Genomic DNA, 24,992 nt, shown 5'->3' with positions numbered 1-24,992 from the left:
AAAAAATTTCACCACAAGAAAAAAAAAGAAGTCGTTAAAAGATCACAAGAGACAGTTTTTCTAAAAAAGTCATTCATTACGTGTCTAACCAAGTTTCCTTTTATCTTCTTCGTTTTCTTCTTCACTTTTTGCCCAAAGAGAGACAATGATATTAAAGATTAATCTCGTACTTTAACAAAATTACCAAAGACAACTTCTTATTTTCGTCCAATTATCGGAAATTTATTTCTAATTATTAATTAATTGATCGATTTTATGACAGTATTTTTTCAAGTTTTTTAACAACTGCAATTTTTTTTCTTTTTCTTATTTAAAAGAAAAAAATAGGGCATTTAATAAAAAAAAAAAAAAGAATTCAGAAGAAAAAATCAAAATTTTTCATCATTAAATATTTTTAAATTTTTCATAAACAAAAAGTTTGAAAAAAATGTATAAACAATTTTTTTTCTTCAAAATAAATTCTTATTAATAATTTTATTAAAATTGTATTGAAAATAATTGAATTCCTGCGAAGAATTTTATTATTAATGAAAACATTCCAATTATTATTTTCAAGACTTTTATTAGTTTTCCAAAAATAATTAAATTCTTTTTAAGAATTTCCTTAGATTTTTTAAAATAATAAGATAGTTTTTTTAATAATTGAAAATTTTAAAAAGAATTGAATTTTTCCTGTCATTCTATTAAAATACTTGAAAATTTTACAATTCTTTGAAAATATTGTATAAAAATTGTGAATTCTTGTGTAGAATTTTATTAAAATTTTTATAAATTTTAAAAATAATTGAATTCTTTCGAAAACATTATTAACATTTTTTTTTAATAATTGAATCTTTCGAAAAGTTTTATTAAAATTGTATATTAAAAATAATTAAAGTCCTATGGAAAATTTTGTTATTTATAGAAAATAATTCAATTCTTGTGGAAAATTTTATTACATTTTTTTTAAATAATTGAATTCTTATAAAAAATTGTATCAAAACTTTTGAATTAATAATTGAATTCTTTCGATAAATTTTATTAAAATTTATTTATTTAATGAGATCAAGTTCCTAGGGCAAAATTGTATTGAATAAAATTGCATTCCTAGGAAAAATTTAATTATTTGTAAAAATTATAATTATTTTAATTAATTAAATAAAGAATCTATCAAACTTGCAATTTTTGTATTGTTTAAAATTTATTAACAAAATAAGTTGTTAATTATTGTCAATTATTATAGGTAGATATATTATTATCAACTATTAATAATAACAGATTTTTTGTAAATAAAACAAAATTTACTTAAATATTCAGATGAGTGTTTTACTTTTTCAGAACAACTTTCTAACTCGGTGTTGAAGCGAACAGAATGAGATGTTTCGATTGTCAAAAATATTGTTTCCGACGAGAGAATGACGGAAGAGAGCGAGAGAAAGAGAGAATTTGGAATTCCTCACTGAAAATTCGATGTCAACTTTGACATTTCAAATCGAGAAATTAAAATATCTCATATATTTTAGCAGAAGCAAAAATAAAAAAAAGAAGGAAATAAATTTTTATTAACTTAATGATTCGAGTCATTTGTGAAAAGGAAAAAGTGAAAAAGAAATTTTTTTTTCTCTATTATATAGACTTTCCTTCTATTTGTAATACGATGAATTGATTTAATTTAAATTTTTTTCCTCTTTTTTTCGCTTCTCTTTTCACATTCTATATAAGAAATATTAGTTTTGACTTGATTGAAATAATATTTCCCATCAAATTGAAAGTTTCTGCTTTCTTTTTTTAAAATAATAATAATCCAAGGATTTATAAAGAAAGAAAAAGGACGAAAGCTTTCATAACTTTTTCAACCTGAATTTTTTTTTCTTTCTTAATTTCTCATCGACTACTTTTTCAATCTTGTTATGGCCAGAATTTTCGATACTCTCTTCTCGCAGCTTAAATTCATCAATTATTTTATTTTCTTCCCGGATAGGAAAAAGAGAGAGAATTTTTCTTTTATTCATCAATGTCATGAAATTGAAATATTCTCAAACATAAATTATTCTTGCCGTGAATAAATAAATAAATAATAATAATAATAATAATTATTATTATTATTATTAATAGTAATATTGTTATAATTTTTCTTTTTTAATGTTTAAAATTTTTTTAATTTAATTTTCATATATTTAAAATCATTGAATTCTTGTAAAGAATTTTACTAAACTTTTTGAAAATCTTAATTACTTAAATTATTTTGAAGAATTTTCTTGAAATTTGTTTAAAATAATAAAGTTTTTTTTAATAATTTTAAGTGAATCTAAAATTATTAAAAAATTGAAGTTTATATTTGAAAATAAATTTTGTGATTTGCATAATACATAGTACAAGATTGAATAATATGTTTCGTGCGTAACATTTCCTAGTAAGAGTAGCAATAAATTTGTTTTGAAATGCAAAAATAAAAAAATGAATAGCAATAATATCTACTAATAATAATGTAATTTATTGACTGATTAATTATTAAAATGAAAATGACAATGGTGTTTGGATGGTGTTTAGAACATTTTTTCCCCTTTTGAACTATTAGAGTGAAATTGAAACAGGTGATGATTAAATTGAAGGGGAGAAATTAGAATCTTAGTTGTCGTCCTTTGCTTAATGGATATTCAATTATCAATTTGTTTGCAGAAGCCTGGGCCAATTGTTGTGAGCGTAATGAAAGAATCTAGGCCAGTCCCTGTGGAGCAAGGTTTTGCGTGGAAACTTGCACTACAGAAACACTAGCTCGTTGCACTTGATGTGCTTCCAATGTTGGTGAAGAGAATTTTCAAATTGTATTGGTATTAACATCATCCAGTGTCTCCTGATTACGTCTGCCAACCTGGACATTCATTTAGAGACGATATGAATAGTTATATGTATAGTCATTGTTCTAACTCCATAATACATAATAATATAATATACTCTCTCTCACACACTCTCTCTCTCTCTTTCTCTCAAGATTATAAATTTAACCATCGGATTCAATTTCACACGAGACAAAAAAAAAATTCTTTTATTCTTTTCTTGTATTTAAGAAAATTATAGAAAATATGTTTTTTATTTGTTTGACAAGTTTTTCTTTTTGGAAACAACAAATTTCTGCTCGAAAATATTTTTTTATTCTCAAAAATGTTTTTTGTATAGTTTGAAAATATTTTTACAATTGAAGAAAAACTTTTTAAACCCCGAACAAAATTTTTCTTCTCTAAATATTATTTTTTGTAATGGAAAATATTTTTTGTAGTCAAAATAACTATTTTGTATTCGAAAATATTTTTTCTAGTCGAAAATATTTTCTGTATTCGACAATATTTTCCATAGTCTAAAATTATACACTTATATATCTACATATATGTATTTTGATTTTAATTGGAAAATAAAAACTTTTTTTTTTGTATAATTAAAAACATTTTCTGCAGTCGAAGAGAAAATTATAGAAAAGATATATGAGAAATATAATATTCCCTAATTTTCTTCTCTAAATATTTTATTTCTTTTGTTAATTGAAAATATTTTTTCTATTCAAAAATATTTTCTCTATTCGTTAACAAAAAAATATTTCTTTTTTAATAATCCAAAAGATATTTTTTCACTTTGGAGACAAAATCAAATTTTTTGATCTTTATGAGAAATTTGAGAAAAATAATAGTAAATGTGTCGAAGGGGACGAAGGAGATTTCAGAGGAGGGAATTTTTTCCCAATATATAAAAATAATTTTTTTTATCTCTTTCTGTTTTCAGAAATGTGTAGATAGCAATCGAGGGATTCCATCAAGATGTTGATAAAAGAATATCGAATACCTCTGCCCTTGACGGTGGAGGAATATCGGATTGCTCAGCTGTATATGATAGCGGTAAATATTTAAGAATTCGTCCTTGAAAATCCTAGAAAAAAGCGAGGAAAATTACCACTATTTTTTTTTTAATATAAAAAAAATAGTGATAATAATAGTGAAATTTTTCATTATTTTCCCGTCAAGATTATAATTATTTAATTTAAATAATAATAATGAAGATAATTAAACTTTTTTTTTTGTTTTCATGACGAAAATAGAAAAAATCGAGGGAGGAGAGTAAAGGCGCAGGAAGTGGCGTCGAGATAATTGTGAATGAACCATATGCAAATGGTCCCGGCGGAAATGGTCAATATACACACAAAATATATCACGTTGGAAGTCATTTGCCCGGTTGGTTCAAAAGTCTATTGCCAAAGTCAGCGTTGACTGTAAAGGAGGAGGCATGGAATGCCTATCCCTATACAAAAACACGTTACACTTGTCCATTTGTCGAGAAATTCTCCCTAGAAATTGAAACCTACTATTATCCTGATAATGGACATCAGGAAAATGTTTTCAAACTCAGTGGGAGTGATCTTAGAAATAGAATTGTTGGTACGTTTTTATAATTAATTACAAAATTATTTATTTTCTTCAAATTGTAATTTGTGTAAAATATTGATTGCTTATTTATTTCTCTTGCAAGATATTATTGACGTTGTAAAGGATCCGCTCTATGGGGCGGATTACGTGAAAGAAGAAGATCCAAATTCGTACATATCCGAAAAGACTGGAAGGGGCCCTTTGACGGAAATTTGGCTCGATGAATACTGGAACGATGTGAAGGTGAAAAAGAAGTATAATTTGTCAAATTTACAGTTAAAGTAAAGAGAATAAAATTCTGTAGTAATGATCGTATAGTTGATCTATAGTATACTATAGTAGAATAATTAAGACAGTGTCTTGCAGTAGGGCCCTTTACCTTAAATAAAATATTTAAAGCTACAAAAATTTCTAATAATGTAGACTAGGTAAAATTTAAAAAGAAAATATGTGAATTTCAGGGAAAATCACAACCGACGCCTGCGGGAAAATCTCTGATGTGCGCCTACAAATTATGTCGTGTAGAATTTCGCTATTGGGGAATGCAAACAAAATTGGAAAAATTCATTCATGATGTGGGTCAGTAAACTTGAAATTTTAATTTATCACTTTAATGAATTTTAAATAATAATAAAGTGGTTTACTTTATTTTACTTTATCAGGGAATGAAAGGAAACTTATTTAAATTTGTTATTAGTTATAGTTAGAAAGAAGGTAGAAAAGAAGATAAATATTAATTTTATTTGGAATAGCTCTGAGAAAGACAATGTTGCGAGCACATCGACAAGCATGGGCCTGGCAAGACGAATGGCATGGTTTAACAATGGACGATATAAGGGAAATTGAACGACAAACACAATTGGCATTGCAGAAAAAAATGGGCCTTACAGAAATGGGCGATGAGGATGAGAATGAGGAGGAGGAGGAGGAGGAGACATTGGGAACTTCGAGTACAATTACAACTCCACAAGATTCAAATGTCGCTAAAACACTCGCCGCCACATTGGGAAGTATTGAGAAAAATGAGGATCCTCAAAGTCCCCCATCACTTCGCAAGCCGTCCGACATTCCAATAATCAACACAGCCGTTAGTTCCGAGGGCGAAGCATCCCCCGAGGATTCGCCCATTGAATCAACAGCGCCAAGGTATTATTATTCTTCATCTTGTTCGCTCTTTTATTATTTCATTCAATTCAATTAATTAATAATTATGTCATTATTTCCAACTACAACTCGCAACTTTAGTAAATTCTTTCATACTATACCTACTATTAATAATTATTATTTTTATTGTTTTATTATTTTATTATTTATTATTATTGCGTTTCTTTTTCTTTACTTTTCTAAGAATTTTAACAACTTTTTTGTGTAAATTTCAAGACCCGCACAGAAAGCGGAGCCGGAGAAATCCTGGAAAAAATCGACTGCATCACTTCCATCTCCAAATTCATCGAAAAATTTCGATATTCAAATAGCAAATTGGCGAATGGAGAGTATTGTCAGAGAATCGGAATCGGGAAGTGATGATGAATTTTTTGATTGTCAAGGTATGGGTAGCATTTTTTTTCTCTCTTTTAAAAATATAATTTAGTTTAATTCTTTTAATACTTATTTTTTGGAACGAATTTTTTATTTTAAATCGAAAGCATGATTCTCATTTTGAAGGATGAAAATTTTCATAATTATTGAGAGATCGGTTCAGTTTTCTATTTATAATACATTTTATGAAAAGTGAATGCTGCCTTTTTTGGCGCTGCATAATGCTTCATTTTTAGGGCATGTTTGATTTGGATATTCTTTTTTAGCGTGAAACAAAAATTATTGCATAAATCATTATTCTTTTTTTTTTTTTTTTTTTTTTTTGAATTCATATAAGTGCTCGATTCAAATAAAAAAGGTGGTTGGTTTTTTTAAGTTATTACACATTTATTCATGAATCGTGAACGTGAGCTAGCTTTTACACTTTTGCGTCGTTCTGATGAAGAAAAAGAATAAAAAATGGGTTTAATATTTGCTATTATTGAGAAAATGTGTTTTTACAATATTCACGAAAATTCATTTTAATATTATAATTATTTATATTTACTTTTTATTCAAATATCTCTAGGTTTTTTATTCCTTTTTATTTATTTTATTTATTTATAACTATAAATAAATGGAAAAAAAACTATAAATATATACAAATTTTGTCTCTTAGCTGATTTAGAGAAAGAGAAAAATAAATTTTTAAAAGAAAACTAAAATAGATTGTGACTGTAGAAACCCGCCATTTTAATCATCAGAATGGCAAAATTATTGTCTTTATTTTTATTTTCTGTTTCCTTCTGCGCACTCGCAAATCTGCAGCTGGGTTTATTATACCTACTATTCTCAAAGGTAGGACACGTAGGATATAATGACGGTAGATTAGGGACTTGATTAGGCATGAATTATTTTCTATTTTTATCTCCTCTTTTTATTCCCCTTGAATGTTTTTCTTTTTAGTAAACGAATCAAATATGGATCGTCTTTCTAAATAAAATATTTTCTACACAATTTTTTCCAACTATATTTTAAATTATTCGCAGAATATTCCGTAAAATCATTTTTATTCCTACTAATTTATTTACGGAGTTGTAACTTCAAAAGTATTAAATTGAAAATTTTAATTTAAAAAAAATTGAATCTCTATATTTTTACTTTAAGACGTTTTTTAATACCTAACTTTTCTTTTTAAATATTTTTAATTTTAAAATTATAATGTATTGAAAAGAAGCAGTAAATTCTTGCAAAGAATTTTATTCAAAAATTTGAGAATAATTGAAAATAAATTAAATTTTTGCTAAGATTTTTCTATTTAAAAAACTAATTGAATTGTTTTAAAGTATTTATTAAAATTTTTGAAAATATATAATAATAATAATTAATAATCATGTACTACTTAATAAGTAGGTAATTTTTTAAAATTTTGATTATGAAATTATTGAAAAATTTATATTTGGAAATAAAAAATTTTGTAATTTGCATAATAATAATAATAATAATAATAATAATAATAATAATAAATTGAATATAAAGTTCCGCGCGTAACATTTGCTAGTAATTAATAATTTTTAATTTAAAATTAAAAAATTTTAATTGTTTTTGTTTGTTTATTTAGTTACTAGATATTATTTATTAATAGTCATAAATATAGATACATAGTATTTATAGTTGTAATTAATAGTATAGGATTAATAATAGTATCAATAGTATTTATAGTATTAATACTTTAAATAAATAATTTTATTAAATTTTCTTTCTCAATTCAATAAAAATTTAAAGAAAACGAAAAAAATTAAAAAAAGAATTTTTTATTTTTAAAAGTTGTTGTTTTTCGAAAACAAAATCCTTATTTGATTCATTTACACTCATTTTCTTCTTCAATCCTTCAAACACTTTAATGTAAAATGATCTCTGAGAGTAGAATAGTTTTTAGAAAATATAATACTTTTTAGAAAATAGTACTTTTTTTAAATTAGTAGAATAGTTGAAATTTGAACAAAGTTCATGTCTTCTCTTCTATAGATAAAATTTTCAATTCTCGTTTACTTAAGGGAAATTTTTTGACTTTTCGAAAAAAAAGCATGAGCTGCTTGGCTGACATTTTTAACAGGCAATTTTAATATTTCTTCACAACTTTTATTTTTCAATTTAAAAATCGGAAAAATTACTATAATTAAAGTATTTACATTTTTATCTTCCTTTCTTTGAAATATTATTTACACTTGTAAATTTCTGATGAATCGAATTTCTCAAAAAATTAATAAGTATGTAAATGATAATATTTATAACAATAATAATAATAATAATAATAATAATAATAATAATAATAATAATAATAATAATAATAATAATAAAAATAATAATTATAAATATTGAAAATACCCAAGTAGCACGTAATATTGGGAACATCCCAGCAATATGCCACAACATTGAGGCAATATTGGTAATGTTAAGGCAATGCTCCCAATATCGCTGTAATATTACGTGCTTCTGGGGCTTTTTCAATTTTTACCAAAGAGGATTTTTGTTTAATATGTTTAGTTTTCGAAAAATCTTAAAAGTATATTTTACAAATTTATACCTATTATGAATTAAAAAATACAGAAGGAAAACAATTTACACCATTTTTTTAAATTTACATTGAAATTAAATAAATGTAAATAATAAATTTTTCTAATTAAAGAATTAATTAATTTTTCTTTTTCTTTTTCTTTATATAAGAAACGAAAAAAGCAGAGAAATTAATTCACAGAAAATTGACTCGTTCGCATCAGTATAAGAATAATGTTCTTTAATAAATAACACAGCCACAGAAAAAAAATAAAAAGTTCTGATCTGGGGGTCTCACTATGTAGACTTTATGTTTTTTGGGTCGCTGAATCCGAATCTGAGGTCCATTTTACCCCATCAGATCAGAATTTTGATATAACCTCAAAAAACCAATATGGCGGACATGTTTTTAAAAAGTTCATCGGATTCGCTTGAAATTCGTTACTCGGGGGTTTTTGGGGTCGCTGATTACGAATTTGAAGTCTGATTTAAAAAATTAAAAATGGCGGATCCAATATGTCGGACACGTTTTTGAAAAATTCATCGGATTCGCTTGAAACTCGTTACTCGGAGGTTTTTGGGTCGCTGATTACGAATTTAAAGTCAATTTCAAAAATTCAAAATGGTGCATCTAATAAACCGCCGATACTGGGGTTCCGAGTCCCTGCATCGTAGCACGTTTTCTACGTGTGTCTCCCATGACGGCATCAAAGCCATTACCCAGGGTCTTAGCCGGATAGCGGACAAACTCTGTTGCCCACCGTCACCTCGTGGAGGTGCCCTGGATGTAGGCACACGTAAGATATAAAGTAATTCCGTGTGAATTGAATCACTCAAGTTCTTAATTCCTTAAAAGAACAAATTTATTTAAAAACAGATTTTTGGATGCACCTTTTTGAATTTTTAAAATTGACTTCAAATTCGTAATCAGCGACCCAAAAAACCCCCCAGTAACGAGTTTCAAGCGAATCTGATGAATTTTTCAAAAACGTGTCCGTCATATTGGATTCGCCGTTTTGAATTTTTGAAATCTGACTTCAAATTCGTAATCAGCGATCCAAAAAACCCCCGAGTAACGAATTTCAAGCGAATCCGATGAACTTTTCAAAAATGTGTCCGCCATATTGGTTTTTTGAGGTTATGTCAAAATCCTGATCTGATGGGGTTAAATGGACCTCGGATTCGGATTCAGCGTCCCAAAAAACATAAAGTCTACATAGTGAGACCCCCAGATCAGAACTTTTTATTTTTTTTGTGTGGCTGTGTAATTAATAAGAATTTAATAATTTTTTTTCTCTATTTGAGTTGATTTAAAGATTTTTTCTTTTAAAACAAAGAAAGACAAAAATGGCGCAAAAAGTTTGAAAATGCAAAAAGTAGACTGAACTTTGTTCTGATCATACAGAGGACTTGGGGGATAACTCATCATTATGTAAATGGAGTTCTTTGGATCTTCTAGCAGAAGTTGAAGATTCAACATCTCCGACAGCGGTGACTGCCTCAAAACAAGGTGTGAGAAGGTTTTCTTTTTAAAAATTTCATGTAATATTGTTTCATTTTTTTTTCTATTTACAAATTAACTTGAAAAATTAATTGTTTTTCTTTTTATTCTTATTTTAGAAGAAGATTCGATATTTTCCACATCGTATTTGCAACGAGTTGCGAGTGAACGAAGTAGTAAACGATTGCAAATTAGAACGTCGGCGAGTGTAGATGTTTCTTGTATACCATCACCTCAACAATCGCCCACACATCAACCCTGCAGGACAACAGTTTTATTACTCGTCATGCACGCCGGTAGTGTTCTCGGTGAGTTGAAATTTGAAAATATAATTTTTATCTTTTCTCCAATTTTTCTCTCTTTATTTCTGCTAAATATTTTAATTTCTATTCAAGCCAAATAAATTATTGCATTCGATGCAATAGTTTATTTTTATTTTTTTAATTTATTTATTATAGTATAATAATAATATTGAATAAAATGAAATTTTCAGATGCAAATGTTGATTTGCCAGCGAAAAAATCAGATATCACTACATTTAGGGGAGCCTTTGAATCGGTGATGAGACAACATTACCCGAGTATGGTTGGTCATATAGATGTTAGATTAGTCGCTTGTCCATCAATTTGCAGCGAGGGACTCGGTATTCTCTCCATGTGAGTCGAATTATTTGGACACATGACTGTTCGCCAAATCACATTTTATACATTCTCCTAATTGAAATTCCCTAAATCGAATTTATCGAATTTCATCTATTTTTTACCTATCATGAATAATTAATTAGAAAATTTTATTTCTTCATTTTAATTTCATTTTATGAGAAAATATTTCTAATCAATATCATTTACCATATTTTCAATTTTTAAATTCATCAATTGTATTGAAAATCATTGAATTCTTGCAAAGAATTTTATCCAAAAGTTTTATCAAAAATTGAATTTAACCAAGAATTATTTCATTCAGATTTTCAAAATAATCGTGTTTGTTAATAATACCTAATTGAAATTAAACATTTGATTATTGTATTTTATTATTACAATTTTTAGAGAATAATTAAATTCTTCTTGGAATTTTTTACAAATATTCACAAACAGAAAATTAATTCCAATCAATTAGTTTAGATCGAAGTGAATTATTAATTTTGGAATATTCTTTTCTTTTCAGTTTGAGTCCCTATAGTTTCGATGTTTCGCCATCGTGTATGGACACGCCGCAAGTAACACACGATACTATTCCAATTGGAGCAATTCCACTATTGGCAAGTTCAAGTTCCGAATATCAAGATTCAGTTTCAAAAGTGATTAACACAGCGAATCAGGTTTATCAAGATTTTATTAGAAGCGACGAAGGTAAAGGTTTCAATGGACAGGTTTGTTTCATTGCTGATTCAGTTGGATCGATATTGGCCTATGACGCACTTTGTCGAACATCACAATATCATTCGCGCAATGGAAGTGAGAATAGCATTCTTGAAAATGACAATCAAGCGACAGATAATTGCGGCAGTGCCGGCGTCGAGGACAGTAAACATTTATCAGCACCATCGCCAAGAAGAAGGTCTTCATCGACAAGGTACTTTCTTTTTTCCTATAACTTTTCTTTCTTTCTAAACTAATGAAATGGAAATTAACATTTTTTCTTTGCCTTGCAGCGATCATTCACAGCAATGTAAATTGGAATTTGAAGTCAGCGAATTTTTCATGTTTGGAAGTCCCTTGGGATTGGTGTTGTCTTATAGAAAAATCTCCTCGAACGATGATAAAAGCAGTAATATTCCAAGGCCGGCAGTAAATCATGTGTACAATATGTTCCATCCCACTGAACCGGTAGCCGCTAGATTAGAACCATTAATTTCCGCGAGATTCTCCCTTCTGCCGCCAGTTAATGTTGCCCGATATCAAAAATATCCACTTGGCAACGGTCTTCCTTGTCATTTACGTAAGTTTTCTTTATTTCTCTATTCGCAAATTAAAATTATTCTTTCTGAATAAAAAAAGGAATAAAAAAAATAATAAAAAAATTATGAAAATTTCAATTTTATCAATATTATCTAATTAATTTTTTTCAGTGGATGCAATTCAGTCTAATCCGCATTTCTTTACTGATGGACTGAACGTTCCTAATGCAACGTTTTCAACAATGCGAAGACTCTCCGATATTTCTATTCAAAGCTCCATGTCAGGAATGATTGACACTGTTCCATTGCAAGCCGTTTCTGCTCGTGAGAAAAAATCCTCTCTTCTTTTTCAATTAAAATAATAATTTTAGTAATTTTGAAAATATACGATTGCATTTTTGTTTCTACAATTTGAAAAAATAATTGAAACAAAAAAAGGAAAGTAATTTGAATTTAATTTGATTTTATTCTTTTTGCAGTAACACAGAAATGGTGGGGGACAAAACGAATAGATTACGCTTTATATTGTCCTGAGGGTCTTGCAAATTTTCCCGCGAATGCATTGCCTCATTTATTCCACGCCAGTTATTGGGAATCGTCTGACGTAATTGCCTTTATTTTACGACAATTGGGCAGATTTGATTTGCCATTGCTTTCTAATGAAGAGAAAGAGCTCACAAGCTTCCGTCCAGGTCAGCCGCGAGAGAAATGGAACAAAAAACGCACTTCCGTTAAATTAAAGGTATTGCGAAAAAAATAAATTCAAATTTATTCAGATAATCCCGATTATTATGAAAGTTATTATGTAATTTATTACCAAAATTAAATCTAATTTTATAAGTAATGAATTGATGAAAAATTTGCAGAGTGTGGCAGCGAATCACAGAGCAAATGATGTGATTGTGAGAGAGGGTGTACCACAAATTCTAGTCGCTAGATTTATGTATAGTCCAATAGACGTGATTGCACTGACGGGTGAAAAAGTTGATATTCATATCATGAGAGATGCACCGGCCGGTGAATGGACTTATCTTTCTACTGAAGTCACCGATAAGAATGGAAAAATTGTTTACAAAATTCCCGACGAAAAGGCTTTAGGCTACGGTCTTTATCCCATTAAAATGGTAGTCAGGTACGACGTGTTTTCGACAAAAATATTTATTTCTATTTTTTATTATCATTTTGTATTTATTTTCATTGCTCTAACATATCTTGCGTTTCTTTAAAACAATTCAAATTTTTTTTCAATATCTACTATTTTAATCAAATTTTTTAAAAGAATTCAATCATTTAAACAAAATTTTGATAAAATTCTTCGCAAGAATATCTAATTCAATTATTTCAAAAAATGTTAATAAAACATCATAGAATTTTCTAATAACAATAATTAATTCAAAAATAAAAATTAATTTCAGTTAAAATTTTAGATAATAGTTAATTGATTGATTGATTGATTGATTGTAAGAAGCGTTAAAGTAGGAATTTTTAGAAATAAATTAAATTTCAAAAGATTTTTAAATTGTCTGAAAAATGTTGTTGTTGACTTGAATCCATTTCAAATTAGGCTTTGAGTGCGTCAAAACTCGAATGAATAGTGAAAAAAATAGTTTTGCTTGTAATTTTTTTATCTTGAGTATACCTATAATTTTTAATTTTCTTCCTTGGGTCTTGTAAATGGTTTTTTGTCCTCTACAAAATCCCTTTTGAAATTTGTGAGAAGCTTTAAAATTAACAAAATAGGGGGATGAGTTTCAAGCGGGCTAAACCATTCTGACATTCAGGCGAATTTTTTTTTTTTTTTTTTGAAATATTTATTTTCACAGAATTTCAAATTGTTGACGTGCAGTTTTAAGAACTTATTCTCGAAAGTTCACGTCAATAATGTTATTATACATATATATATAATTATATTATTCGACTTTACTTTGTATTTATTTTAATTACTCGATTTTTGTTTTCATTTTTATTATTCGATTTAATTATGTATCCATTTTTATTATTGGATTTTATTTTACATTTTATATTTAAAAAAAAGAGAATATAATAAATTTTTCATTACAGAGGCGACCATACGTCTGTAGATTTTTTCATGGCTGTGATACCACCAAGAACAGAGTGTGTAGTTTTTAGTATCGATGGAAGTTTTACTGCTAGCGTATCAGTGAGTGGCAGAGATCCTAAAGTGAGACCCGGTGCTGTCGATGTTGTGAGGTATTTTTATGTTTGAAAATTTTTAATACTTTTTTCTTGTATAGTAAGTATTACTCAATCACAATGAGAAAATCTTTCAAATTATTATTTAATTGAAATTGAAATTCAATTTAAAAAAAATTATTCAATAAATTTCTCTTCCTTGATATTTTGTTAAAAAAGGGGGGTGTAAAAATGTTTATTTCTTTTTTCTTAGACACTGGCAAGAACTGGGATATTTAATAATTTACATAACAGCAAGGCCGGATATGCAACAACAAATTGTCGTCTCATGGCTCTCGCAACACAATTTTCCACATGGACTTGTCTCCTTTGCGGAAGGTATCAATAAGGATCCCCTTCGTCACAAGGCTGCGTACTTGAACAATCTTGTCCAGGTACTAGCATTCTCTTTATATTTTATTCTTCGATTTTGTTTCATCTTTTTTGGCTTTTTCTAATTTGTTTTGTTTCTTCTTGCTTGCTTCCTTATTCTATTTTCCTTGTCTTTTTTTCTTTTTTTCTTTTTGACTTTTTTTTACATCTTTACACAAATAAAGAGAATGCAATAATTTTTAAAATTTTTTCCAGGAACACGGAGTCAGTATTCATTACGCTTACGGTAGCAGTAAGGACATAAGTGTCTATACGTCGATAAATTTGAAACCAAATCAAATATTTATTGTTGGTAAAGTGCCAAAGAAGCAGCAAGCATTAGCGACAGTATTGTCGGAAGGTTACGCGGCACATTTGAGCACACTACAGGCTCACGGCGGTTCGCGACCTGCTCAGGGAAATGCTCGAATGGTCATTCCTCGGGGACAATTTGGATTACCAGGACAAAATACATCGTTACGACGGAGAAGGTAAATTATATTCTTTCAAAAACTAGAAAAACAAAAAGAAACTGACAAACAAGGAAACAAGGAAATGCAAATTATTTTGCTGCCTCTTTTCTTTCTTTTTTTTTTTTTTTTTTTGATCTCGAAGGCGAAAATAATTTTCGCAGTTAAACAATTTTTCTTTTCAAGGAAAGAGGATGATAAAGAAATAAGCGGAAAATTAAATAAGTGATGATACAGAAATAGGGTTTTATTTGTTTACGGGCACAAAAAAAGGTCTTCTTTTCAATCAAGAAGGAATTGAATTTATACCAACAAGGCAATTTAGAATAGTTGCAAATTCACGGTTTTCAATTATTACTTTTCTTGCTGAATTAATCATTTTGCATATATTGTTCTGAATTTTTTTTTCAATAGACAATTTATAGAGACAGGATCGTTTACATTTTTCCACTATTCGATTTTCCATGTGTTTTAAAATGTTATTTTCACAAAACAAAATTAGTAAAAGAATCGAAAGAAAGGTTGGAAAATGTATTTGATCTTTTTAGAGAGTTATGTAGTGCATTTTTAATTAATTAACATAAGAAGAAAATGATGGGGAAAATGAAAGAAAATGTGTGAATTTCTTTTTTCATTGTTTTTTTTATTGAAGGGGGTTTTTTTTTTGTTATTGAAGAGGGGCTCGTTAGAGCGTGATGTTTGCAGTGTTTGTGCGTGTGAATAAGAGCCGCGGCTCTGTTCCAGTAACGACACAGCAGTCAGCTCGCCAGCGCGTAGCAACGTGAACTTAAAGCGGAAAGTCTACCGTAGTCACATCTAACACGCTCCTAATTATCTGCGTACAATTTACTAACTTACATTGGTAACTATCTCTCTTAGACTTTCTCTTTCTTCCCTTGCTAAAAATCCTAACCGCTCAAATAAAAAAAAAAAAAAAAAAATTAATTAAAACCACTAGGGTAGAAAAAACTTGTCTCACACATTCGAAAATTTTCCACTTTTCCGTTTTTCCCTCTAAAAAAAAAAAAAAAAAAAAAACAATTCAATCACACACTGAAATTTCTGTTCACATAAAATTTTCTCTTTAAAGAAATGTCTTTTTGCTTTTTCTTTAACTTGGAAATTTAGAATAATTTTTGAAAATTTTTCATCAAAATTTTCATTTGGGATTTCTAAATTTTATATAATTTAATATAAAAATAGAATAATATGAATACGAAAGGAAAAAATTTATAGAAATTGATCAGAAAAATAATTAATTAAAAATCGATTGATTGATAAAAATAAATATTAGTTAAAAGTTTAAAGCAATCTATATTAAATAAAAAATTAATTAATTAATATAAATGAAAAAATTGATTAAAAGGAAAAAGAATACTAAAAACGAAGAAAATTAATAATAAAAATGTAGGAAAAATTAATAAAAGTGTGAAAGAAAATGAATTTAAAAAAAAAGTAAGAGGTGAAATTTAAAAATGTATGAGACAAAAAAAAATTCTCCATTGCAACTGAAAATTACTAGAATTTTTAGTGAAATAGAGTAGAAAATCCCGCAGAGTGAAAATGTGTTTAAAAAAAAAAGGAATGAAAAAATAAAGTGTATTTTCGAGTGTACGAGGCTTATATGAGGCTCTTAATATATTCCAGGTGCCTGCTATGAGGATTTGTCGCGTTGTGCAGCATAGCTAATATTTCCTTCTACCAAGCTGCCCAGCATCCAATGCTCAAAAAAAAAAAAAAAATTATTCTTTAAATTGTCGACCGTTACACGAAAAAAATATATGTCCAGGATTTGTGGTTTAAGCAACTCTCTCTCTTTCTCTCTCTCTCTCTCTCTCTCTTTCTCACACACTATAGAAACGAGACTAAAAATTATTTTTCAAATAAAAAAATAAAAATAGAAACGGTCTCGCTTTTACATTCAAGGTAAATGGGAATTAATTTTTGAAAAAAATTTCCCACTGACATTTAGATGAATGTTTAATGTTGAAGAAAAAAAATTGGCTGAATCTCCCACCAAAAAATTGAATTTCATTTTTTTGAGAAAGAAAATATCATTTCTTTTATTCGGGAAGATAATAATATATTTTTTCACTTTTTAGAAAAATAATATTGATTAAAATTTTTTTTTTGGTTTTTTTAATAATAAATAATTAATAATTGTTTGCTTTTTCTTTCCCAATTTTTTTGATAATTTTTTTTTTTAATTTTAAGTTTTAAAATTACATAATAAAATTCTAATTTACTGCTTTGAAGAGTAAAAAATACCAAAAATTAATTAAACGAAATTGTTTTCAATTAAAAATATATCATTTAGGTATATTAATTCTTATTTATTACTTTTATAACTTTGAATCGTTTAAAATAATTTAATTCCATTCAAGGAATTTTATTCTAATATTGAAAATAATTGAATATTATTAAAATTTTTGAAAATAATTGAATTCCTGTGAAGAATTTTATTAAATTTTTTAAAAACAATAATTAATAATGTAATTAATAAGTTAGTTATTAATTGAAATATTTTTATTTTTCTTTAATACCTATTTAATTGAATTTTTAGTTTAATTAAGATTTAGAACAAAAATTTTTTGGTGGTAGGTCGAGCTAAAAAATGAGCATGAATAACAATGTTTTAGAGCCTTTTTACATTATGTGATGCACGATGATAGATGTTGAAGCTATCTTGAATTATAAACACCACAACTCGCGGACATAAATTTAGCAAAAAAACACTTTTTTTTTCTTTATTTTCTTTCAAGAAAAAAATTTTTAGGTAATTAGAAATATGTACAAATAAGGACAAAAAAGAAAAACACTTCATCAAATCGCTTTTCAAACTGCTCTTAAAACAATTTCACAGAATTCGAAAATAAAAGAAAAAAAATACAGTTTCCCGCATTTGTTAAAACCTTTTTTTTTTTTTTTTTGCTTTGCTTACTCTTTACGATAAATCTAAACAAATACATATTTCAATTTGTCATCAAAATTTGTACTAATTTTGCAAATTGCAATTCTTTTTTAGTTTTAGAAATATTTCGCGAGGGGGGAAAAGTATATTTCAAAGTATAAATGAGAGAATATTAAAAATTTCTTTTTTTTACTGCGTTGTATAGAGACAAACAAAAATAAAGGAATTAGAAAACGCAAGCATTTGAAGGAAGAGTGAGTAAAATATTCTCTGAATTTTTTTTCTTTTTGCACCTTTATTAAAATTATATTTTTTTTAATTAATTTTTTTAATTACTTTTTTTAAAATAAAAGTTGTTTCAATTAAAAAAGTTAATTTAACTTACAAGCACATGTGTTTTTTACACTCTTGTCTCATTATTGGATATTTTGTTCGCTCTCGTCTTTTCAAAAAAATAACTTTTCTCTCGATTTTTTCGTATTCTCATTTTAATAAATATTTGAATTATTTTTTGGAAAATTTCATTGTCATATTTATAGCAAATCGAAAACGGTTGCATTTTGTGGCTTCTCTATATTCTCTGCCTGTTCACTGTTGTCTTAAACGTCTACAAAAAAAAAAAAAATAGATAAATAAAATTTACAACATCGCTTTCTGCATAGAAAAATTGATATTGTAATAGATCCTCGCTTATTCTCTCGATCCGCTTACATCACGCTCTCATTTTTTCACGAATTCTCCCACTGTATATTTTAATTATTAATGTCAAAATAATTCTCTTGCATACAATCATTTTAGGTATATATTTGTCAGCTTAAGAATGTGTGTATCTCACTTTTTTGAAGAAGCATCAAATAATGTTTTTTGTAAATATTTTTGGAAAATTTTTTCGAAAAAAGAAGCACCGCTACTTTGCTGTTCGTGTTGCACAAACGTTTTTTCTATAACAATAAACTAATAATTTCTTTTCATCTGATTTTTCATATTTTTAAATAATTAATAAACTATTTTTTAATTTTTTAAATTCAAATAATAATAATGAAAAAATAATTAAATATAATTAATGACAATTTTAATAATTATTTATTTGGTAATTAGTTAATTTTTTTACCGGTAAAATTAAATTTACTACATTCAAATAATGAGAATTCACAAACACGAAGCAACAAAGAATCAGCATAATTTTCACAGAATAAAGAAAGCACAAGAAAATAATAAATTGTATTAAAAAAAAAAAATCCTGAACGTTATGGAAAGAGTACTAGTAAAATAGATTAAAAAAAAAGTTTGCATCAAGGAAATTAGATTTTTATCCTGTGAATGAAAACCTAGTTTTTTGTTTCTTTTTTTTTTTTTTTTTTTTTTTTTTTTTGATTTAGTGAAATGAAATAAAAATGTGTGTAAAAAATTGTAAGGAGTAAAAATCCTTAGATTTAGTTCTTGTTACGTTTTCAAAAGAAAAAAAAAAAAAAAAAACCTCGATATAGTTATTTTTATCTACGTGGAAAAAAATGTTTATTTTAATATTGACCATTAATAAAAAAAAAAGAAAGAAAATAATAATAATAAATATCGACAGTTCTTTTAGGACACCGAAACGCTCACCATTCGGTCGCAGAGTCTTAGAGCGAAGTACAAGTGTGGGACCCTCGACAACAACATCATCATCATCGTCGTCCTCAGCACCAACAACAAAAACACCAGCTCAAGAAAAACTCTGACGTTTTGCACGCTGCCGCTCATTCTTCGAGTCCCGGCAGTAAAAAAATAGTAAGCAATCTATTTGTTAAAAAAAAAACAAAACAAAAAAAACCTGCTCTAAATTCTAAAACAAAGAAACATTTATTATATCGACTCAATTTTTTTCGAACTGATCAAAGTTTATTTTTTATACTTATAACGATCTCTCTGTCTCTCTTTTTCGTTCCAAAGAAGAAAAAAAAACTGCTTCGATTGAAAACAAAAATGTTCTCATTTTTTTTTTTGCGAAAGAAAATAGGAAGAAGACAAATTTTTTTAAAATGTTTTCATTATCAATTTTCACAATTCGGATTAAATCCAAAGTTGAATAAAGGGAAAATTGATTTTGAATTCTTTGCCATATAAATTTAGGTAAAAATTAAAATGAGAACGTCAGTTGTTGAAACTGTTACCTGAAAATAAATATTCGTGTTGTTTATTAAAAAAAAAAAAGAAGAGAAAAAAACAACATTGAAAATTGTTATCAATGTTAAACGCGATGTGTCTGATTCTATCAAACTTTCTAAAATAAGAAAAAAAATCCGAATCGAATACTTAATAAAATCTGGTCATGATCGTTGTTTCTTAATTGTAATATAATGCTAAATTTTTAAATATTTATAATTATATAATTATTACATTTAATTTAGAAATGTATACCTAGCGATTTTTAATTTATTATTAAATTATATAATTTTGAAATTGGGAATTTTTAATTTATAATTAATTTTATAATTTGCTCTATACCTATTACTAATAATTACAAAATTATAATAATTTTTTAATGAGAAAATTTAAAGTAACTTAAAATTTTCAATTTACAGAATTTAGAAAAATGAAAATTTATAAAAAAAAGTTGGGACCTCTTTTTAGTTACCAAATAATTTAAAATTTCTTTTTTATTTAAGAAATAAAGAAATAAGTTTATAATAAATTATAAATTTAATTAATTACTTCTCCTTTCCAATTTCGCTAATAAATTCAAAAAATAATTTTTAATTTTTTTTTTAAGTACAAAAAGAATATAATTTTAAACCTAAAAAACGATGACAATTGGAATTTATCAAATATTGATTCACCTTCTAAAAAAAATAATATTAATAATTGGCGGTAATACGTAAAATGTGTGTCCGGTGCTATTTTCTGAAGATTTACTATTAAAAAAGAATTATTAACAAGATTTTAAGAATTTTAATAGAGCATTTTATCTCCCGTTAACGAAAGTATTTCACATATATTTATATATATAATATGTTTCCCAAAGCCATTAAAAAAAAATTACAAGTACTGTATGATGAATTTCGATAAAAAAAAGAAAAAAAAAAGAAAAAATTACAAATACGGGTAGATTTAATTCATATTGTATAAAAATAAAAATTTGTTTTCATAAAATAATAATCAAAAGAGAATAAGATGGGAAAACGGGGAGGGGGGGGGGGGGAAGAAAAGAATGCGATAAATCTGATAGTTTTTTATCGATTAAATAATAAATAAAAATAATAAAAATAAATTGTTTAAATTATTTGTTTTAAATGAAGAGTTTCCCTTCTAAATACTTTTTGCTATTTCAACTTGATTTCAAATTAAATAAATTAATTTGAATTTATAATTTTTGTAAAATATTTGTCAGTTTCTATAATTTTTAAATAAAAATAAGAATACAATACCCAAAATAAAAATGATAAATTAGTGAATTAATTTCCAATTAAATTATTAATATTATTCAAAAAAAAAAAAAAAAAAAAAAAAACGACTGGTGAAACATTCTTAGTATTTACTTTGAAAAAAAATATCAAGCCTTTAATTTTATGAAGGCCATTACGTATTGCTATACATATTTATGTAAATTATATTTGCTATGGTGTAAAACGAGGCGAAAGAAATCACTGCAAAAAGTAATTAAAAAACAACAACAAAACCAACAAAATGCATATATGACTACCTATTTGTATTGTTGTATTTAATAAAGCCGAGATTATAGAACTTCTATAATGAAGAAAACAACGTGAATATATAAATCTATAGTCTAAAATCGTAAAAAAGTGATCGTCAAAAGAAAAAAAGAAAAAAAATGATATTTTAAATTATGACGAACAATTGTGGAAAAATAAGAATATTCTATTTTTGTTAGCATTTCAAAACCATGTTCTTTGAAACATAAATGGACGCGAAACTCATGATTTTATATATTATAAATATCACTGTTTCTTAGAAATATTAGATTGTTATGTTTTTGTATATATAATATAATATATATATATATATATATTTAATTGAAGAAATAAATAATTATAAATATATTATTGTATTTATACTTATTTATTTTGCAAAGAAAAAGAATTGTTTCGTTTGTCAATCTTGTAGTTCAATAGAAATAAAAAAAAATGAAATATTTCTCGTTGGAGAAATATTGTTGATTATGATGGTTATTATGTATATATATATATATATATATATATATATATATATAATGGCGTGCATTTAATTTCAACGATGTCATAATTATTGAAAAGAATAAAGAATTTATGTTGATCTGAATTAATTGACTATATTAATTAATCTTCCCTATTTATTATTCACTCGGAAAAGTTTGTTTTTTTGCATATTTATATCGTTATAATTACCATTAAATTAAAATTAGAATAATTTAGGTAGATTTTTTCACTTTAAAGAAAGCAGCCGTATTTGAAAAGTATTTTCCATTGGCTTCGTTTATCTTCTTTTCGGCTGCCTGTGGATTTACGATTTCCAAACCCTGCGGGGGAAAAAAAATTGTAGATTACTTTGTTTCTTTTTATAGAAATAAATTATCGGTGTGTAGTTTTTTTTTTTTTTGTAACAATTCTTGCATTTAAAAGTAATATTTATTTTACCTGCAATGGTGTAAAAGCAACGCTCGATGCAGTTCCGGAAACTTGTTTCTTCACCGTTGTACTGCCGCCCCATTGTTGTTGTTTTTGAAGATTTTTCTGTAGTGTTTTGGATATTCGAACTTTCGTTTTCTCATCAACTTGCGGTAATCGAATTCGTCCCGTTCCGGCCTTGCCAATTGTTCCCCTCGAATAACCCAAATCCTCTTGATAAGCGTCGCTTTCAATCTAGAAAAAATTCAGAATTAAAAATTAAATTTAAAGTAAACGTATAATTGAATTTTAATTAAATATAAATTAACTTAAATTCTAAACTTACGTCGGCAAAGTTCAATCGATTCGCATGTTTTCTAAATTCCGTGATTGCGTAACGCTCTTTCATTTTACGAACGCGTTTTCCGCCTCGCTTTTTCCTGCCGGGATCAATTGGTTTGGGCAATGGTTTTACAAATTTCACTGGCGGTGGCTCCTGTAATTTATCGAGTTTCTTTTCAATTTCGTCGCGAAACATTCGTCCGATTTGTCCGTCCGTACTTTCGTGTGCCGCGTCAACGCGAGCCGCCAAAATGCATTTTGCAGCCACAAGTCTCGCCGCTTTTCTATGAAGATCCTGAGAAGCAAAAAGCAAATAAATTCTCAAACACCAAACAGTAAATATTTAAAAATATATTTTAAATTGAAAGAGACAAATCACCGGCGGTGTTTCTTGAACAATATCAGAGTAATAAATAAATCCTGCGTGCGGTAATGTTGAAGTTTGAGAAAATCCCGAAAGCGTAGTCTTTTTTGTTCCAAGAACTAAAACATTACAGGCGGGAATTCTCGACAATTTCGTCAAACCTCCAGCTACACCTGTTCAGAATAAATACGAAATCAATAAAAGTTTATCAGAAATTTAAAATTGTATAAACATATTTAATAAGTAATCAATAATTAATCTTTATCTATATTAATAATCCTTTTATTTTGTTTGCTTTCTGATTCCTAATATTTTTTGATAATTTTTCTTTTTAATCTTTATTTTAAAATTAATGAAATTCTAATTTAATGCTTGGAAGAATAAAAAAAAATAATTAAAACTAATTGTTTTCAATTAAAAATATTTCTTTTCTAATTTTAAAAATGGGAAATAAATGAATTCTCATAAAGAATTTTACCAAAATTTTTCAAAATAAGTGAATTTTTCCGATCAAGTTTATAAAAAATATTTAAAAATATTTAAAAATATTTAAAAATATTTAAAAATAATTAAATTCCTGCGAGAAATTTGATAATATTTTGCAAAATTATAATTAATTTTTACCCATAATTTTTGCGGCAGTTGAAGATCCAACAATTATCGATAAATTTGGAGCAATAAATGCCATTCTACTTTCAACGTATTCGAAAATTTTTATTTTATAATTATTCAAGTCCACCGCAATATCACAGGCTTCAAAGATTGCGTTTTTTTCCTCCTCTGTCAGCAATTGACTGTAAAATAATCAAATATTCTTTCTGTTTCAAAAATATAATAATTAAAAGAGAAAAATACCTAAAACATGTAATTTAAAAAAGAAAATAATTTGAAAATTCAATTAAAAATAAAAAAAAAATTACCCTTGAGTCGTTGATGCTGTTACGGAAACAACCATAATAATTGCTTGTGTTAAAAATTGTTGGAGAATTTCATTATTTTTAGCCCGATCCAAATCGTTGCCCAATTCTCTTACTGTCATTACATATTCCAATGCATCGACAACCAACGATTCGAGTTCGGGAAATCTCTTTGAATATTTATCTTTTGTAAATCGATGTATTGTACCAACTTCATCGTCTATTTTTGCAGCCAAATTATTTGCTCCAATAATAAGTTGATATTCAGGATCGGATTCAACTGCACCGACAATATCTTCCGGTTTTCTCAGTATTTTACTGTACTTGTCAATTTGTGTCATTACATTTTGCAATTGTGTCGAATCACAAAGTTTACAAAGTTCCGTAACTCTTTGTACTTTTATTTCTGTGAAAAATAATGCCCAAATTTAACAATTATAAAAATGATGCTCTAAAAATGCAAATAACCTCAAAATTTACATTTTTACGTATTACAATATATTAATATACATAATTCGTAAGTTAATCATATGATATTAAAAATGGGTGAATTTGAGAAAATTGTTTGCCAAAATGTAAACAATTTTTATAATAAACTCTTAATCGAGACATTGTTGTTTATAAACAAATAATAATAATAATAATAATAATAATAATAATAATAATAATAATAATACAAAACCTAACCTTCTTCAATCGGTTTAGGAATAGAAGCCGGAATGAACTCCTCTTCCGGTTCTTGCATTTCAACATCCTCGTCGTCATTTTCTTCAAGATCTGCTAGCAATTCGTCGGCTAATGACATTTTTCTCTACAAAATAATACTCTCAAAAAAATATAATAAGACGCTCACGAGAAACACTTTGGTTTGCCATTTGCCAACATTATTTTTTTTGTTAATTTGACAGATCTAATCGACTGAAGTTAGCGTTGGATGGTGGAACTATATAATCGATTTCTTCGATAATAAGAAGAGA

The 24,992-nt window shown here is 26.8% G+C and overlaps 2 protein-coding genes across 15 annotated transcripts in view; one reads left to right on the top strand and one right to left on the bottom strand.

Annotated features, from left to right (window-relative positions):
• Positions 1 to 19,587, top strand: part of LOC122498749 (protein retinal degeneration B) — a 35,620-nt gene extending 16,033 nt beyond the window's left edge. For 2 of the 14 annotated variants that reach the window (XM_043606642.1, XM_043606641.1), the window contains exons 2-19: positions 3,754 to 3,866; positions 4,067 to 4,403; positions 4,495 to 4,634; positions 4,853 to 4,970; positions 5,144 to 5,537; positions 5,772 to 5,938; positions 9,871 to 9,975; positions 10,086 to 10,274; positions 10,460 to 10,622; positions 11,131 to 11,538; positions 11,618 to 11,904; positions 12,035 to 12,187; positions 12,343 to 12,605; positions 12,730 to 12,995; positions 13,925 to 14,074; positions 14,271 to 14,451; positions 14,645 to 14,919; positions 19,389 to 19,587. In XM_043606642.1, coding sequence (XP_043462577.1) covers positions 3,789 to 3,866; positions 4,067 to 4,403; positions 4,495 to 4,634; positions 4,853 to 4,970; positions 5,144 to 5,537; positions 5,772 to 5,938; positions 9,871 to 9,975; positions 10,086 to 10,274; positions 10,460 to 10,622; positions 11,131 to 11,538; positions 11,618 to 11,904; positions 12,035 to 12,187; positions 12,343 to 12,605; positions 12,730 to 12,995; positions 13,925 to 14,074; positions 14,271 to 14,451; positions 14,645 to 14,919; positions 19,389 to 19,530 — 3,816 coding nt within the window. In that variant the 5' untranslated portion in view covers positions 3,754 to 3,788 and the 3' untranslated portion in view covers positions 19,531 to 19,587. Of the gene's footprint in view, positions 1 to 2,658; positions 2,889 to 3,753; positions 3,867 to 4,066; positions 4,404 to 4,494; positions 4,635 to 4,852; positions 4,971 to 5,143; positions 5,538 to 5,771; positions 5,939 to 6,737; positions 6,768 to 9,870; positions 9,976 to 10,085; positions 10,275 to 10,459; positions 10,623 to 11,130; positions 11,539 to 11,617; positions 11,905 to 12,034; positions 12,188 to 12,342; positions 12,606 to 12,729; positions 12,996 to 13,924; positions 14,075 to 14,270; positions 14,452 to 14,644; positions 14,920 to 15,574; positions 15,761 to 16,545; positions 16,825 to 18,014; positions 18,064 to 19,388 lie in introns of those variants that run through there. The other 12 variants (XR_006301254.1, XM_043606651.1, XM_043606648.1 and 9 more) reach the window with 12 other exon arrangements.
• A 2,517-nt stretch (positions 19,588 to 22,104) lies between these two features.
• On the bottom strand, positions 22,105 to 24,952 carry LOC122498748 (U4/U6 small nuclear ribonucleoprotein Prp31). The gene is made up of 7 exons (XM_043606639.1): positions 24,703 to 24,952; positions 24,019 to 24,421; positions 23,723 to 23,892; positions 23,114 to 23,271; positions 22,739 to 23,029; positions 22,423 to 22,647; positions 22,105 to 22,304 (listed from the first exon to the last, which is right to left on the bottom strand). Exons 1-7 carry the CDS (start codon positions 24,818 to 24,820, stop codon positions 22,197 to 22,199), a joined length of 1,473 nt encoding a protein of 490 aa, XP_043462574.1. The 5' UTR covers positions 24,821 to 24,952; the 3' UTR covers positions 22,105 to 22,196.
• Between the last annotated feature and the right edge of the window lie 40 nt (positions 24,953 to 24,992).

The sequence above is a fragment of the Leptopilina heterotoma genome, unplaced genomic scaffold (assembly GCF_015476425.1).
Source record: "Leptopilina heterotoma isolate Lh14 unplaced genomic scaffold, ASM1547642v1 Lhet_158, whole genome shotgun sequence".
Classification (NCBI taxonomy): domain Eukaryota; kingdom Metazoa; phylum Arthropoda; class Insecta; order Hymenoptera; family Figitidae; genus Leptopilina; species Leptopilina heterotoma.
Note: the sequence above shows the minus strand (reverse complement) of the source record. Positions and strands in the feature narration are given on the sequence as shown.

Bases quoted from the DNA above. Each gene is read 5' to 3' on its own strand.
- LOC122498748 (XM_043606639.1), bottom strand. From the start codon at position 24,820: ATGTCATTAGCCGACGAATTGCTAGCAGATCTTGAAGAAAATGACGAC. The intron at 24,422-24,702 runs GTTAGGTTTTGT...TATTTTTCACAG, and splicing joins TCCTAAACCGATTGAAGAAG to AAATAAAAGTACAAAGAGTT. The intron at 23,030-23,113 runs GTGATTTGTCTC...TTTGCTTCTCAG, and splicing joins TTGTTCAAGAAACACCGCCG to GATCTTCATAGAAAAGCGGC.